This window comes from Aricia agestis, chromosome 1 (genome assembly GCF_905147365.1).
Source record: "Aricia agestis chromosome 1, ilAriAges1.1, whole genome shotgun sequence".
Taxonomy (NCBI): domain Eukaryota; kingdom Metazoa; phylum Arthropoda; class Insecta; order Lepidoptera; family Lycaenidae; genus Aricia; species Aricia agestis.
The window spans coordinates 15,996,426-16,013,759 of record NC_056406.1 but is presented as its reverse complement, the minus strand read 5'-3'; the positions used below and the strand labels follow the sequence as shown (position 1 = coordinate 16,013,759).

General features: G+C 37.5%; 1 protein-coding gene across 1 annotated transcript in view; it reads left to right on the top strand.

Annotated features, from left to right (window-relative positions):
- Positions 1-17,334, top strand: part of LOC121739854 (large neutral amino acids transporter small subunit 2) — a 37,627-nt gene that overhangs the window by 14,559 nt on the left and 5,734 nt on the right. Inside the window, exons 3-5 of the mRNA XM_042132442.1 lie at positions 5,118-5,243; positions 7,111-7,252; positions 9,093-9,213. Coding sequence (XP_041988376.1) covers positions 5,118-5,243; positions 7,111-7,252; positions 9,093-9,213 — 389 coding nt within the window. The remainder of the gene's footprint in view (positions 1-5,117; positions 5,244-7,110; positions 7,253-9,092; positions 9,214-17,334) is intronic.

The following is a 17,334-nucleotide window of genomic DNA, read 5'->3' as shown; positions in this document are numbered from 1 at the left end:
CTAAGAGTATTTTAAGGTTCCATACCCAAAGGGTAAAAACGGGACTCTATTACTAAGAATTCGATGTCTGTCCGTCTGTCTGTCTGTCTGTCTCCAGGCTGCATCTCAAGAATCGCTATAGCTAGACTACTGAAATTTTCACAGATTGTGACTATCTATTGCCGCTATAGTAGTAAAATGAATATGCTCCCATACAACAAACGTGATTTTTTTCTCCTTTTAGACTCGATCATTGATATGATGGCAACAAGACGTAGGCACTTGAAATGTTCATAAAATCTTCAATTACTATATGTGTACCTTATTAAATAAAAATAAAATAAAAACTGAATACTTAATTAAGGGGGGCTCCCATACAAAAAACCTAATTATTTTTGCCAGTTTTGCTCTTTAATGGTACGGAACCATTCGTGCGCGGGTCCATCTCTCACTTTTCGATTTTTATTTACCCACTAATTTGTTCTAAGAAATGTGACTCCAATATAATTCCAAGTATCTCAGCATATTATTGGAACATGGAATAGTGAATACCATGTTTGCATAAATAATTACTTATAGTTTATACACATTACTTTATTATACACATTGCACAGGCTTATTAAAAGACTAGTTATGTTTTTTATGCGAGTAGGTATAGGAAACAACAACACATAGGTAAGTATTTTCCTCTTAATGCACGTCCATAATATTATAAGAAAAATCGTATCTGATATGATAATAGTACCATTATTAGCCTTATCCCAAACTTAAAAGTAAATAACGCCAAAATTTTTTTGTCTTTATTTTTATTTATTTTTGTCTTTTAATTGTATTATTCTTGTGGTGTAATGGTCAAAAAAGGGGAATAAACGTTTATTTATTTATTATTTATTTATTTAAAAATAATTAAGTTTGCAATAACAATTTGCTGGTCAGGTTACAGGTGCAGCTATAATGAGACTGATTAGGCAAAACACAGTTTGTTGTGACGTCGTACCAATTACGAACATTTAAAACGGTCAGATTTAAAAAATCCTAAGCTCTCCGAAAGAGAGCTCCATAACAGTTTTTAACAAAGATGGATAGTCCGCTAACAAATATGAAAAAAGTAAAATATAACCTCCTTTTTGGAAGTCGGTTAAAAAGTAGCCTAAGTTACACCTTACTACATCAGCTATCTACCAAAAAAAGTCCCGGCAAAATATCTACAGCAGTTTTAGAGATTAGCCGGAACAAACAGACAGACAGACAGACAGACAGACATAAAGACAAAAATTGTAAAAAATCGCTCATAAAAAATCGTGCGAAAATTATAACGTTTTATATTGGAAAATGAGACAGATTTATTTAAAAAATTCAAATACATTATAATATAGGAACTGTGTTTTCCTGTCAGTAACAAATCTAGCGCCTACGCCATTCTATTTTCATACTGGAGTCATTTCTAGTAAAAGTTTCATTGAAACTGGAACTACAAGGTGATTTTATACAGGTACTATAATATTATATAGATACTACGATCTGCTACGTTTGTACAGGTGTTTATTGCTTCAATTCGAGGTATTAGACTGAAAACATTTTTTATTTATTACAAGAAGTTACTACTATTTTATAAAAAGTTACTAACCTAGCGTAAAATTATATTTTTGGAAAATAATAGTCATTTAAATATCTACGTCATTAGAGAATTAAGTAGAGATTTAAGAATATTCTTCATGAGAGAGGAAATGGAACAGAAATATAGGAACCGCTACTGTTATACATAATATTATAATACCGTATAGAACGCGGCGACCTACGAAGCAGGAGGCCTACAACGAAACCGTTTTGAGACTCAAACAATCGGACGAGAATGCTGCGTTCTGCTCTAACAACGTCATTTCATAGTTTGTTAGAGTAGGAGGCGGCATTCTGTAGGTCTACTACGAAGTCTACGAAACTGTTTTGAGACTCAAACAATCGGACGAGAATGCCGCGTTCTTTTTTTTTTTTTTATGAGATAAGGGGGCAAACGAGCAAACGGGTCACCTGATGGAAAGCAACTTCCGTCGCCCATGGACACTCGCAGCATCAGAAGAGCTGAAAGTGCGTTGCCGGCCTTTTAAGAGGGAATAGGGTAATAGGGGAGGGTAGGGAAGGGAAGGGAAGGGAATAGTTGAGGGTAGGGAAGGGAATAGGGTAGGGGTTAGGGGATTGGGCCTCCGGTAAACTCACTCACTCGGCGAAACACAGCGCAAGCGCTGTTTCACGTCGGTTTTCTATGAGTTCTGCTCTAACAACGTCATTTCACGTTTGTTAGAGTAGGATACGGCATTCTCGTCCGATTGTTTGAGTCTCAAAACAGGCCTTGTAATGAAACTGTTTTGAGACTCAAATAATCGGACGAAAATGCTGCGCCCTACTCTAACAAACGTGAAATGACGTTGTTAGAGCAGGACGCGGCATTCTCGTCTGATTGTTTGAGTCTCAAAACAGGCCTTGTAATGAAACTGTTTTGAGACTCAAATAATCGGACGAAAATGCTGCGCCCTACTCTAACAAACGTGAAATGACGTTGTTAGAGCAGGACGCGCATTCTCGTCCGATTGTTTGAGTCTCAAAACAGTTTCGTAGTAGGCATACAGTTTCATGGTACAAGGCCTGATTCGATCGTTTGAGTCTCAAAACGGTTTCGTGGTATGGCCCCTGAATGCAGATACATTTGGGCTTACTTATACAATATTAACGCAATAACCTCGTGGTACCAGCTTTGTTTTAAATCTAAACACCCTGTAAAGTGTGCACGTATATCCAGCAATCTACTGTCTGGTGTAATAATTAGTCGTTCGATAACTTTTACGAGGCAGTTATCACTGTTATCAGTAAGTTCATAAAACGCGTAAGCCGCCGTAGCAATAGGTCGACCGTCGAGCGTATCGAATTTTATTTTGTCACACATCTTTTAACGTAAAAATAATTTCTATAGTCAGAACAATTTAAGGTGGCACCAGAGGTCATTGACATTGGTTAACATATAAGAATAAAATTGAATTTTGTAAAGAAAAAGACTTATAGTTTCATCGGAAAACGTCTTGGTACCTCTTAACATGATAATCTCCGACTATTTATGAGTTTGAATTTGAAGTGATATAATTCATACTCAGTTCACATCGTGAATGCAAAAAACGATATCGCCCTTAGACTAGAAACATCTGTTAGGTATTTTATTGTCAATCGCGGTTTGTATAGAGAATGACGGAATATGACAAGTTTTTTGACAGGGAGTCAATGACCGCTGCAGACAGAATTCCGCGATTTGAGAATACATAGATGCTGTCTAATCTAGTATTATCTAGGAAGTAGTCTAGGAATAACATTTTCTACGTAACGTAATAGCAATTACACATTCGCAAGTCGTACTGTTAAAACATCAGATGATGTAGAGCCAAACTTATGAAGTCCTTTACACAATAATATGTTCGGGGTATACGTAATATAGTTACAAGACACAAGTTTGGCTGTCTTGAGTTTAGACTTTACACGACATAACTTCAAAAACTTTAGCTATACCACATAATTTGTCCATGATACCGCATGTTTCGTTAGTTGCCATCCAAGTTCTAGCAGTGATAAGCATATCGTAGTTATATTGAACGACGATCGTTGCACTATTAGCAATTTATCCATTGAGAGCCGATACCGGATGGTCTGATTGGGGGTAATTGCCCGGCTGAGTGGGATCTAACAACTCACTTACACTAATGTAACTTCGGTGCTTCTTTTCAATAAGGACCAATTCTCTTGTTAAATTCGTTCTTGTTTTCGCTGAATACTGAGAAAAACATCCATTTCATTCGTGCGTGAGGTTTGTTGAATTGAAGAAGTCAGTGGATGAATCATGAAGTGGACGATTAACATTTTAACGTAGTAGAGCCATGCTTCGGCACGAATGGGCCGGATTGACCGGAGAAATACCACGGGCTCACAGAAAACCGACGTGAAACAGCTCTTGCGCTGTGTTTCGCCGATTGAGTGAGTTTACCGGAGGCCCAATCCCTATACCCTATTCCCTTCCTTACCCTCCCCTATTCCCTCTTAAAAGGCCGGCAACGCACCTGTAGCTCTTCTGATGATGCGAGTGTCCATGGGCGACGGAAGTTGCTTTCCATTAGGTGACCCGTTTGCTAGTTTGCCCCCCTATTTCATAAAAAAAAACGTAATTTAGCTACTTTATCATCTGGCTAATTATATTTCTGGCTATAGCCGCAGGGCTATAGATACCATCGCGGCCGGGTCATGACAAAACAATGCAACCCGGGTTACATCGTTTTGTAATAATATAGTCTAAAATCTACTTGATGTAAGTTTTGTGTTGATTGAACCCAACAAGACAAGACAAGTTTTCGACCAAAATATTCCATATTATTACATTTCGCTGTCCCTAAGACTTGCTTTAAGGCCCCTTACACACTGCGACTTTTATCAACGATGCAGTCGCGATGCACCATCGATGCAGTCGCAAATGGTCCACCTTTACACACTTGCGCTAGGTACTTTAAGCATCGATACAGTCGCGAAACAGTAGCGATGCTGTTGCGATGCAGAAGCAAAATCAATGCAAAAATCTATGGTGTCGCGCGTGTGACTGGTCGACGTGGCGCGTGGGTTTGACGTAATGCGACCTTTGTTAGGTCCGCCTTCTTCCTAGGAATCAACTTCTCTGATAGTAGCAAAATTTTTTTTATTTCAAATCATTTTGCCGGCCCTAAAGCTTTCATTTGTGAAAAAAAAACATATATTATTATTAGCTACCCACTTCAACATGTATGGAAGCTATCGGAAAGTTTTTGACTATTTTTAAAACCAGTTTAGGACACAACAATAGAACACTATAATTATTAAAATACACAAGGCCCTTTAGCCAAGGCCTTTTCTTTAGAGCTTCTTTATAGAATCGCCGATCGAAATGTATTGAATTTACATATTAAGCGTTCGTTAATATGACGTTGATGTTCGACTCGTTTAAGTCAATTCCATACATTTTGATCGGCGATTCTATAAAGAAGTGATAAAAGAAACGTCTTGGCTACAGCCTACAGGCTCTGGACACAACCTTTTTATTGAAAGGTCTTAGCTCCTAATAATGTATTCTGCTGCAGGTATTTTGACGGCGATCAACTGCATCAGCGTGAGATGGACGATGCGCATCCAGGACGTGTTCACGTCGGCCAAGCTACTGGCCCTCGTCATTATCATCATCTCCGGCGTTTGCTACATCATCATGGGTAAGTGAAGCAAAATAATGCTTTATTTCTAAAGGTCAATTCATACCGCAACGCGACGAGATGCATTTCAAAATTTGTATTGAATTGACAGACTTCGACGTCATGCAAATCTGACAATTCAATACCGCGTCGCGTTGCAGTCTGAAGAAATGAGAAATGGACAGTGTGTATTTTGAACTGGAGTAACCTTAAAATATTGCCTGCCTTATCGATAGGAATGAAAAAATATATGTTCAATACTTACTTCTTTATGTTTTTTAATAAAGCCCTAAGTGAGGGAGGGATGCTTTTGTTCAAATTCTTTGCCTTCTTTCAGAGGTTTCAGAGGTTCCCAAACTTATTTTGTCTACCACCCATTTTAAGAACAAATTATATAAAATGCATCCTGATGAAATAAGCCTCTACGCAATGTTTTTTCTGGGTCCCACACCCCCTTCAGACCTTCAGCGCCCACGTTATCGCCCACTTTGGGAAAGGCTGCTTTTGCTATTTAAGTGCAAAAATTCTGGGTTTAGATATCGTATGGAAAGTTTTATATCTATTAATAACCACTATTAAAATAACCAACGATAAAATTGTGAGGTTCGTGGGTTATCACAAGCACTACTCGGTTGAGTACTCTTATTGTTACCAACCAGTAACCATTGACCGTGGCGGAAGTTTCGAGTTGTAAACAAACCTACTTATGTGGTAACTAGTACCTACGACTTTTCCGCTAGCATTTATAGATTAAACAAGACGTGAATTAAAATGTAAAAATCTTTAAGTAACACAATATTATAGTAATAACGTGACATAAATAATTATTAATTTCTGTAAGTTTAATAAAATTGTAGTTTTTACTTGGGCGGATTCATGGGCGGCATTCGTTGATATTTAGTTTCGTGAAATGACATGTATTTGCTTAAGATAGAGATAAGTATAATTATTAATTATGTAATAGGCAATAGCTAATAATTATTGATATCTACGTAACTAGAGCATGACGTGTATAAATTAACTTAGAAACAAGCTGTCAAGTATTTTCTGTGACCCTATTAACAATGTATGTAGGGTACGTGTGCAACGTAAGATAACAGCTGCTTCATTAGTTTACGTCAGAAACGATCATTAGAAGATTTAGAACATAAATAATAAACACGTACCATAACTTAATTCTAATACACATAATCAATCAATGTTAAAAGTTTTTGTCCGTGTTATTTTCCTTAATGAACAACAGCTCCTAAGCTGAATGCTGATCCTAAGATCATGTAAAATAGTAGAAAGAGGGCTTTAAAATGGTTTGGGTATTATTATTTACGAGAACTTATCAAATTATAGGTACTTTATAAATAAACACACATCTTTTATAAATAGGTATGCCATCAATATGCAATCGTCTGATGAGTTCATTCACTGGATTCATTGAGGTAACGAGCCTCATCATGATATCGCTAATGTGCGGCGAAGAATAAAGTACTTATATAAGCATAATGAATACATTTTGAAGAATCCTGCTAGCTTGAGAGTTCAGACCCATGAATCATGATTGATATTTTAATTAACTTAAGTCTGAACCTTTTAAAACTAAGTAAGTACTTATAGGTTCAGAATTATATTATAATTTTAAGTATCTTTTTATATACTTATCTTACCAGTAAAATATTTAGCTCCGTGAACAATAAGCACAGACGTAGTGACTACGAATTATTGATACACTTCCTTCTTTGGGCCATCTCTTATCTTGCATCTGTTTATTCAAAAGAAAAAGTTAAAAGTTCACTTGAGGCTTTCATCCCCATAACATAAATCATAACTGTTCTCATACAATCTCTAAAACGAACTTGCTCTGAATGGGCATAAAATATGTGTATGGTATTTCAAGGTCACACGGAGAACCTGCAGCGGCCGTTCGAAGGTCAGTACAGCGCGGGCACCGTGGCGCTCGCCTTCTACAACGGCCTCTTCGCGTTCGGCGGCTGGAACTACCTCAACTTCGTCACAGAGGAGCTGCAGGATCCTTACAAGTAAGTTGGCGTAACTTGGCCAGGGCCCTGATTCACAATATGCAATTCGACTTGGATTCGAAAACTTCATCGCGCGACATCCAATAAACGCTCGCCGCTCGCGGTGCTAGGAATTGACCAATTGAATCTTCAACTTTTAATTTCCAACTAATCGAAGAAGTTTCTAGAGTCTATACTCTATTTTATGTATTACATTTCCATCACTACATCTAGAATATTATTATATCCATGATATAAATATAAACTGCAGAAGATGAGTCTCTCGAGGCTCCCAAGCTCTTTGCGAACGCTAAATGCTAAAATTGCTTTTACCAAAGTCAATAATATTATCATCACACATAGTTACAAAAATATTAGTAATCTCCAATAAGATCAATCGAATTGTAGCACGAACTAAACATTGCAAACTTCAACGACGTGATTCTGCCGTAACGAAATCAATTTGCTGCAGAATTGTCACGATCGTACTCGTTTAGTAGGTTCACTATTAGTAAAACTAAGAGTACGTAATCAATATAATAATAAAAGTCATCACCCTCAAGACAGAGCTGTCTTCAGCTACTTTAGATTGCTGGGAATGGAATTGTTGGAATTGGTGGGAATGTGTGATGGGCCATTAGATGGAATTGCGAAATGTAGAGCTATATTAATATTTGTTTAACGTGTTCTTAAAACACTTGTCAATATAATATCTTGAAACATATACATTAAATTGAAGTAAGATTGGAATGAATAATGTAATAAAAAAGAAAAGCAATGAAAGCTTTCCAATCGTTGGAAACAAGCTCCCTGGAGAGTTTTCCAAACAGACTCCCGCTGCCCACTCGATAGAAAATGGGTTTGTCTTTCAGATCAAAGGGAAATTAATCTTCTTTAGAAGAAGCCGACCTAGATTACACGCAAATAAAATAACGAACAATAAAAATATTTTACTCTATAAAAATGTAAATTGAGCAATATTTTATATTCATTGTCCCAATAATATTTAAAATATTTAGCGAGTTTTCAATCCAATTGCGAATATTTTCTCAAAGTGTCGAAAAATATTCATCAGCTGTAGATGATGTGAATAGAAATTAGAATTGCAAGTCAAACAAAAGATAAAAGAGCGTTTCGTATAATACTCACTCCATTCATTGCATCCATTATTCATGAAAGCCTTATCAATTCTCGTGTGGCGGTTCCGAAGCCCGTACCCACTTACTTAATGAGATGAGGGGTCTCTACAATTTTCGTATGACTTCTCCCATTGTCTGTTTATGCTTCTTGTCTCTTACATACTGTTATTATATTTTAACCGTTTAATGGCTATTATTAATGTAAACTAAAGTCATTTAATCCGAATGAAATTTGACCTTATTCACATTTTAACTGTTAAGAACAAGTTTTAAGGTGTCAATTGTAATAACTGTAATATCTTCTGCGACGTATCCAATATCTATATCAGACAAACAAAACACATTTATAAGTGGTAGAGCCATGTTTCGGCACGAATGGGCTGGCTCGACCGGAGAAATACCACGGGCTCACAGAAAACCGGCGTGAAACAGCGCTTGCGAGTTGCGCTGTGTTTCGCCGAGTGAGTGAATTTACCAGAGGCCCAATCCCCTACCCTATTCCCTTCCTTATCCTCCCCTTTTCTCTCTTAAAATGCCGGCAACGCACCTGCAGCTCTTCTGATGTTGCGAGTGTCCATGGGCGACGGAAGTTGCTTTCCATCAGGTGACCAGTTTGCTCGTTTGCCCCCTTAATTCATTAAAAAAAAACACACACACACAAGCTCATTTTTACGACACAATAAATGTGTGGAATTTAATAAAGGCGCCTTGGAATGTTCCAGGAATTTGCCCCGGGCGATTTGGATCGCTATGCCGATGGTGACGACAATTTACGTGATGGCCAACCTCGCCTACTTCGCAGTCGTCACCAAAGTCGAGATGAACAACACGGCCATTGCCGCGGTGAGTAGGTAGATAGGTATTATTTTTTTTAAGAATTAGGGGCTGTTTCTCCACTTCCTGGTAAGTGCCGGATACGGAATAGGCTATCCACAAGTTATCAGACAGATACTCCATACTTCGTCTGTCAGATAAGTCTATCCGGCATTTATCACAATGGTGAAATTTAGTGTTGTTACATTGATACAGTGGTGAACGCCATCATCATAATTCGGTTGCGGGAACAGCAATCAGCATTCTGCTGTTAGATTATCACTTATCAGCTTTTAAGCCTCTTGAGGCTTCTGTTTTAGAATATATTAGTAAGTAGGGACCATCCATAAAGTACGTTACACGATTTTCATGGTTTTTAACCCTAGGTATTAATAAATAATTGCCCTATTGACACATATTATCTACTAGATGACGCCCGCAACTCCGTTGCGCCAAAATTCGGTTATCGCGCGGACACCGTACATTTTTCCGGGATAAAAAGCATCCTATGTCCTTTCCCGGGACTCAACGTATCTCCATGCCAAATTTCAGCAAAATCGGTTCAGCGGTTTGAGCGTGAAGAGGTAACAGACAGACAGACAGACAGACAGACAGACAGACAGACAGACAGACAGACACACTTTCGCATTTATAACATTAGTATGGATTAACGATTATTTTTGCCTTCTATACCTATAGCCTTTATTAAATTCTAGGGTAAGCATGGAATGTAACAATGGATTATTGTTCTGGATATCTTTAATGTTTATTATAGATACCATATTCATTTAAGACCATTGATATTGTGTGGGCTTCATGAGATAAGTAAAACAAGGTCGAGGCTACAAAAAGCGCTCATTACTGACCTTAGCTAGCTTACATGAGATATCACCTTGATTCGAATAATTGCAATACACAATTCATTATCTATTATTACTAAAGTTGCCTACTTCCTGAAAATATAAGTAGGTAGGTATATATTAAGTACATATTTCAGTGCTCCAGCTGTCTCATGATTTTCAATTCTTAGTTTAGTTTCGTTTTGGCGTTGGCACTTTATACCTCATCTTATATCTTTAAACGAGCAATTCTTGTATATATATATATATATATATATATATATATATATATATATATATATATATATATATATATATATATATATATATATATATATATATATATATATATATATATATATTTCCACCCCGGAGTTGATATTGCGTCCTACATGGCGGTTTTTACCGATGATATTGCGTCCGACTGACTTGTTGCATCCTGTATACGGACGCAAGATTGACCATCTCTCAAATTCATCCAGAAGTAGTGTTAAGGTTAGTACAATGGCTGGGTGAAATATTGGCATGGACGTTGTTTTGTCACCGGAGTGCTTTTCGGCGTATTTCTTAGTTCCGCTATTTGGCGCGCGAATTTTGGAGGTCGCTACTGTGCGCCGTATATCGGTGGCGTATATTCGATACTTTGTTTACGTATAACACGCCGATAATGTGGATTCCTGTATATAATAAAGTTTTTATCAATTCTAATGTGTGATTTAATTACGTCCCACAAAACGACATCGTCCCAGAGGAGACGCGGGGGTGACAGAGGCGAGGGGGCGGAGTTCGCACGCGACATGCAAGGACATGTTTTTGTTTATATTTTTTGCCGGCCAGCGCGGACGTAATGACGCTTGTGGTATAAATATTGTGTAGTGGGGCGAATATTTGAGAGAGACTAAATTCATGTCTTCAAAGTTGGGTTCACAACGCCTTCGTAAATTTGATGTAACATTACACATTTCAATGTCTAATTAACTTACAAAAATGCTGCTAAAACTATTTGAAAGTAGAGTTAATATTTCAAAAGTTATTATAAAAAAAAGTACCAAATTATGAAATTTTTGCGTGTCGTTTCGATACTGCCGCTTACAATTTATTATTTATAAAAAAATGAGCTAGAAAGGATTAAAAATTTAATGTTAATTTGAAGATAAAGAAGAGAAGAATCCGATACCAACAAATAACACATCAACTTACATTAAATAACTAAAAATTATATTTTTAAAATGTTCATAAAATTCGCGTCATTGTCCTGCGCATTGTTTGTTTTGAATGCCTTGCCGATATACTCAACGTGACGGGTTGAAACCTATTTTGCGATAAAATCTGCTGGCTCACTTTATTTGATCGCAGTGCTTTGGTGTGGATAGAGGTCTTCGTTTTATGCTCTCTCTCTCTCTTTGAAATACGTTCTACAAAAATTTCCAAATAAGACGTCATTTACATTTCTCGATGTGTGCCAACATTTGTCTGTTTTTCACTACTTTTTTTATACCAAGTTATAAAGGCCCGCAACATTTCTAAGTTCTTAATAATTTTCTTTATATCAATACTTAATTATAAACGAATTTAGTGAATTCCTCATTTTCCTGAACGTCTTTTTCCTGAATAGCCCTAAAAACATAATGACGATCATTCAGAATCATGATCAAATCTGTAACTGTATTTCAGGAAAACAGGAACAAATATATCGAATCGATGCAATGTCGATATTACAATTAGGTAGTTATTTGACACATTTCCGAAAAATAGTAGTAGAATAGTAAGAAAAGTAGTAAAATGTTATCTACACTTCAATATTATAAAGCAGAAGAGGTTGTTTGTTTGTTTGAACGCGTTAATCTCAGGAACTACTAGTCCGATTTGAAAAATTCTTTCAGTGTTAGATAGCCCATTTATCGAGGAAGGCTATAAGCAATATTTTATCACGCTAAGAATAATAGAAGCGAAGAAATAGAGGAAAATGTGGAAAAAACGGAGGGAAATTATTTGAAAGGGCTTATTTGAACGCGCTTATCTCAGGAACTACTGGTCCGATTTGAAAAATTCTTTCAGTGTTAGATTATCGTGTCAATGGTTGTCGTGATTGATGTAGATCGTTTTTTTTAAAAGAAGTGATTTTAAAAACTATTTTAAAGACAAAATAAAATAGCCTTGGCCGTCGACCCATTTTGTAATACAAAAAAAATGTTTTAATTGTGGTGCAACGACCAAGAATAATATCAATATTATTACAAATAATTTTGATCTACCTATGAAACGAAAGAACATAAAATCGCTTTATAAATCTTCATTTTTCTGGTGCAGCATATTTATTTACAAATAAATATGCAATTTACGATCATTATCCTGACGTCCAGTGTCCTGTTTGTTGTTGAACTGTTTATATACTTACCTGTCTAAAAGTATTTTGGATCGATTGTATTAACTACTATGTCCCTACCTACATACCTACGTATATGATTTTCTTTGATAAGTACTTACCTATTGTATATTTTAAACAAAAGCCCATCAGTGACTGAGTTTAGACTGCGAATTGGGTTGGGACTAATGTATTTTTAAATATCTATACTTACTAATATTGTAGAGACGAAATATTTAATCGTTTGCTTATTACTATTTAACTTACGAGTTACGAGACTACTGCACCAACTTCTTTCACTATTAGAAAGCCACGGTTATGAGAAAATAGCCCAAACAAGTGCATCGAAACTCAACGTCAAGTGGTTACCGGGTCATGGGCTAGGCTGTACACTGTACAGTGTTCTGAGATTTTTTTTAAATGTTGACTTTCTACATTCATAAATCGACACCCTTGACAAGATTTATAGTAACTGTGATGGCATACTTATAATAATAATAATGTACTTTTATTCAGCTCGATAACATAAAAACCTTAATCTAGACAATTACAACATGCAAATTATTTTATTTTCAATGGTTTTTTATATTAGAATGTTAAGATCGCAACCAGCAGCTTAGCTAGGTTACAGTATAACCTGTGTTAAAGCCACCGGACCCTTTCCCAACTACTGATCGCATATCGCTGATTTTACATTTCAGGCAATTAAAATTAGATTACAAATCAAATCAATGTTTAAAATTAATCAAACTTGATACAATAAACGGGGGCGGTGGTTACTCGCGTCCGTAGGAATTACCTTTTACTACCCTACACGTGTCCCCCGGGTGGTGCTAAACGAGTGACAACGCCGAGTCTTAGGCGGCGGATATGATAACCTGACTCCTAGGCAGTAGTGGCCTTGAGGACTAAATACCCTCAAAAAGTCTAGCGCGGAAAGCAACATGAAACTACCGCGACTATAATCCCAAGAAAACCACCATGATTAAGAACGCCACCAGAGATAATATGATGTCATGCGACCCGACTAACGCTCGGCGCCAGCTTGGTTCCGGGCCGACTGGTGTGAAATTGGCTACCGGCTGCAGGTCAGTTAACCAGCAGGCTGCTTGCAGAAACTCTGCTACTGTTGGAAACATAACATCTTACTCTAGCAAACTAACACCCAAGGGAAGGGCAATAACAATAGGAACCTGGAATGTCCGTGGACTTTTAAGGCCAGGAAAAATCGAAGTTGTTGAAGCGGAGATGGAGCGCTATAATCTGGCTATACTAGGATTGAGTGAGACCCATGTCAAAGATAACGGATACCACATCACACCTGAAGGAAATATGTTAATCTACTCTGACAGGCAAGACAATAGTTTTAGTGGTGTGGCTGGCTACGAGACAAGGTATTGAGGTATAATACCATCAACAATAGAATTATATCCTTAAAAATTTCAGCCCATCCACGCCCAATTAACTTTGTACAGGTCTATGCGCCGACCACTGCAGCCACCGAAGAAGAGATGGAGGAATTTTACCACGAGCTAGAATTAACCTGCAAAGCGTTTCCAAAGAAGGAATGTACTATCATCCTGGGAGACTTTAATGCTAAGATAGGGCACACTGATAATGATCAACACCTAAGGAATGTTATTGGGGAATACGGCTTAGGAGCCCGCAACAGTCGAGGTGAGATGTTGTTAGAGTTTTGCATTGAAAAAGGACTATTCGTAACTAGCACGGCATATAAACAACATCCAAGACGCTTATGGACATGGCGATCGCCAACAGGTCATAAAAATCAGATTGACTTCATATTAATCAGCAGCAGATGGAAGTCGTGCATAACTCTCTCAAAACTTTTCCGGGTGCAGATTGTGGCAGCAACCATCAGCTGTTAATAGCTCAATACAGAGTCCGCCTCAAAGTAGTTTCAAAGCCTCCACCATCCAAAAATATTCTTCTAACACAAGAAGCGAAAGCTTTTGAGGACACACTACAAACTCGACTGGACAGTGAAACGTATTGCCCATTTGACTCAGCCAATACATCATGGAATCAGCTTAAGGCCGCATTAGAAGAGACAACTAGAACAATCACAAATGGACGGAAAGTAAAACACCCTAGATCTGAGTGGATGACCACTTGGGAGGCAATCGCACAAAGAAAGGTTCTAAAGACTAGAGGAATTCGTTCAAAGGAAGAACAATAGCGATACTCTGAACTTGACTCACTAGTACAGCGTCTCTGTAGACATGACAAGAATGCATATATCAATTCCATATGTAGAGATATACAAACACACTCTGATACCCCACATCCAAGAAACATATTCCAAAAGGTGAAAATTCTCACACGGGAACGAAAATCAAAATCTTGGAACATAGAAGATGAAAAGGGTAACCTGATTTTAGACAAGAAACAAGTGATGACAAGATGGAGGAACTACTGCCAAGACCTATACAAATATGACGCTGATGAACCTGACACTAGATTAGATTTTACAGATAAAGAACCCGACATCGTTCTCCATGAAGTAGAAGCAGCTATAAATAAGCTCAAAACAAAAGCTTGCGGTGAATAAATTTAAAAAATAAATGTTTGTTGTGAATAAATTTAAAAAATAAACGGTGGAGATGGTATACAGGCACAAGTGCTTAAGAGCTTGGGTAAGTCTGAAATCAGAGTAATGCATTCAATATGTCTTAAAGTATGGAGAACAGGACAGTGGCCAGACGATTGGACAGAATCTCTCGTGATACCACTACATAAGAAAGGGTCGACTAAAAAGTGTGGAAATTATCGGACCATCTCACTAATTTCACACGCCAGTAAGATTCTTCTCCATGTTATAAACAACAGATTGGCACACTATATAACTAGACAGATATCCAAAGAGCAGGCGGGATTCGTAAAGGGCAGGGGTACCCGAGAACAAATCCGAAACATCCGTCAGCTGATAGAAAAGAGCAGAGAATTAAATGTCCCAATAGTACTCTGTTTTGTGGATTACGCTAAGGCCTTTGACTGCATCGTCTGGTCCAAAATGCTGGAGGTGATGAGAGAGTTGGGCGTCCCCGATCATCTCATATTTTTGGTACAAAACCTCTATCTGGAAGGTCGATCAAGGGTGCGATTAGACAATGATCTGTCAGAGCCGTTTGCTACAGAGCGTGGTGTCAGACAGGGTTGCATCCTCTCTCCACAGCTGTTCAACCTCGTAGGCGAATATATAATGCGTCGAGTGTTGGAAGATTGGGAGGATGGTATTAAAATTAACGGATACCTTCTCAACAACCTAAGGTTCGCTGACGACACCACGCTTATAAGTACTTGCGAAGTGAAACTTGCTGAACTTCTAGCGCGGCTCGAAAAGATTAGTCGAGACTTTGGCCTTCAAATCAATCGCAATAAAACCAAACTGATGTACGTCCATAAGCTGAACCAAATACAAAAGACATCCTTACTACAAGATCTCCAACCCGTAGAGGAGTTTGTCTACCTGGCATCGTTGATTAGCAACAATAGTAACTGCGAGAGGGAGGTTGTCCGACGGGCTCAGATGGCTAAATCTGCAGTTGGGTGCTTAGAAAAGATATGGAAGAATAAGAACATCTATCGTAGCACAAAAATAACACTAATGCGTTCCCTAATCTTTTCAATATTTTTATATGCCTCCGAGACATGGACACTAAAAGCACGTACTCGAGCTAAGATTGACGCTTTTGAAATGTGGTGCTGGCGTAAAATGCTCGGCATCCCTTGGACCGCTCACCGGACTTACACGTCTATACTTCAGCAACTCAAAATTACCACCCGCCTGTCCACGCTTTGTCTACAACGATCACTTGCCTTTTTTGGCCACATAGCCCGCCGGGAGCCTAATAATCTTGAGAGTCTCATACTAGCTGGGCAATTAGAGGGGAAAAGAGGCAGAGGCAGAGTGGCTGCACGATGGACAGACGCGATTGTCAAGGCTGCTGACTGCACGTTCCAGGAGGCATTTCATCAGGCCAAAAATAGAGACAAGTGGAGAGCCCTATCCCAAAAAGCAAATTTTGGTGGTCACGTCCCTCAGCCATGAGGATACGACTAGGAAGAAGAAGATACAATAAACAATACAAAAAACGATCGAAACGATCTACATCAATCACGACAACCATGATTGACTATGACTATCACAGCACAGAACGCAACGTCGCGTCGTGTTTGTTTACGCGCGCGCGTTAACCAACTACTTACGAAAAAAAATATTATTATTGTGAACTTGTATTATAATCAAATACCGTCCTCTTTTTGTACAAAACAAATAAACAGAAATAATAGGTACTATTATAGATAATAACCATAATTTAAATTTACAAACAAAGTATATATATTGTTGTGTAATTTTTGTGTAGTTATGTAATTTTTTGAGATTTTGGACTGTTTTATCTTATTTTTGATAGGTACGTTAATAATTTTTTAAACGTTTTTATTTTTCTTTTCGACGCCTAAAGGGCCTTTTTTTGAGACTTTGTACTGATGGGTATGTCTGATATGTGATTTTTCAGGTTAATATTTTTCTAAGCATTTTTGTTTTATTTTTTTAACGCCTAAACGGCTAATAACGAATTTCAATTTGTTAAATTTTATCAACTTGTCACGTGGGCAGAGCCACGATTGAAAACTAGTATTGCTTACATACACAAGTTAACTATAGTCAATGTCACAGTAAATTAGCCTCTCAACTGGTCGTTCTTAAAATTGTTAATTTCTTAAATTACTTTTATGTTCCTATTTCGGTGTATTTGATTTGTCCGACACTTTGATTATTATGACTATGGGTTTATTATTGTACCTACTTGATTTTAAACAATAAAACTTAAAAATACCTACTACCGAAACAATTGTTTTATTTTGTGTTCATACTTAAGTTCAGAAGAAACACGCTCACATTAAATAAAATGATCATATCTA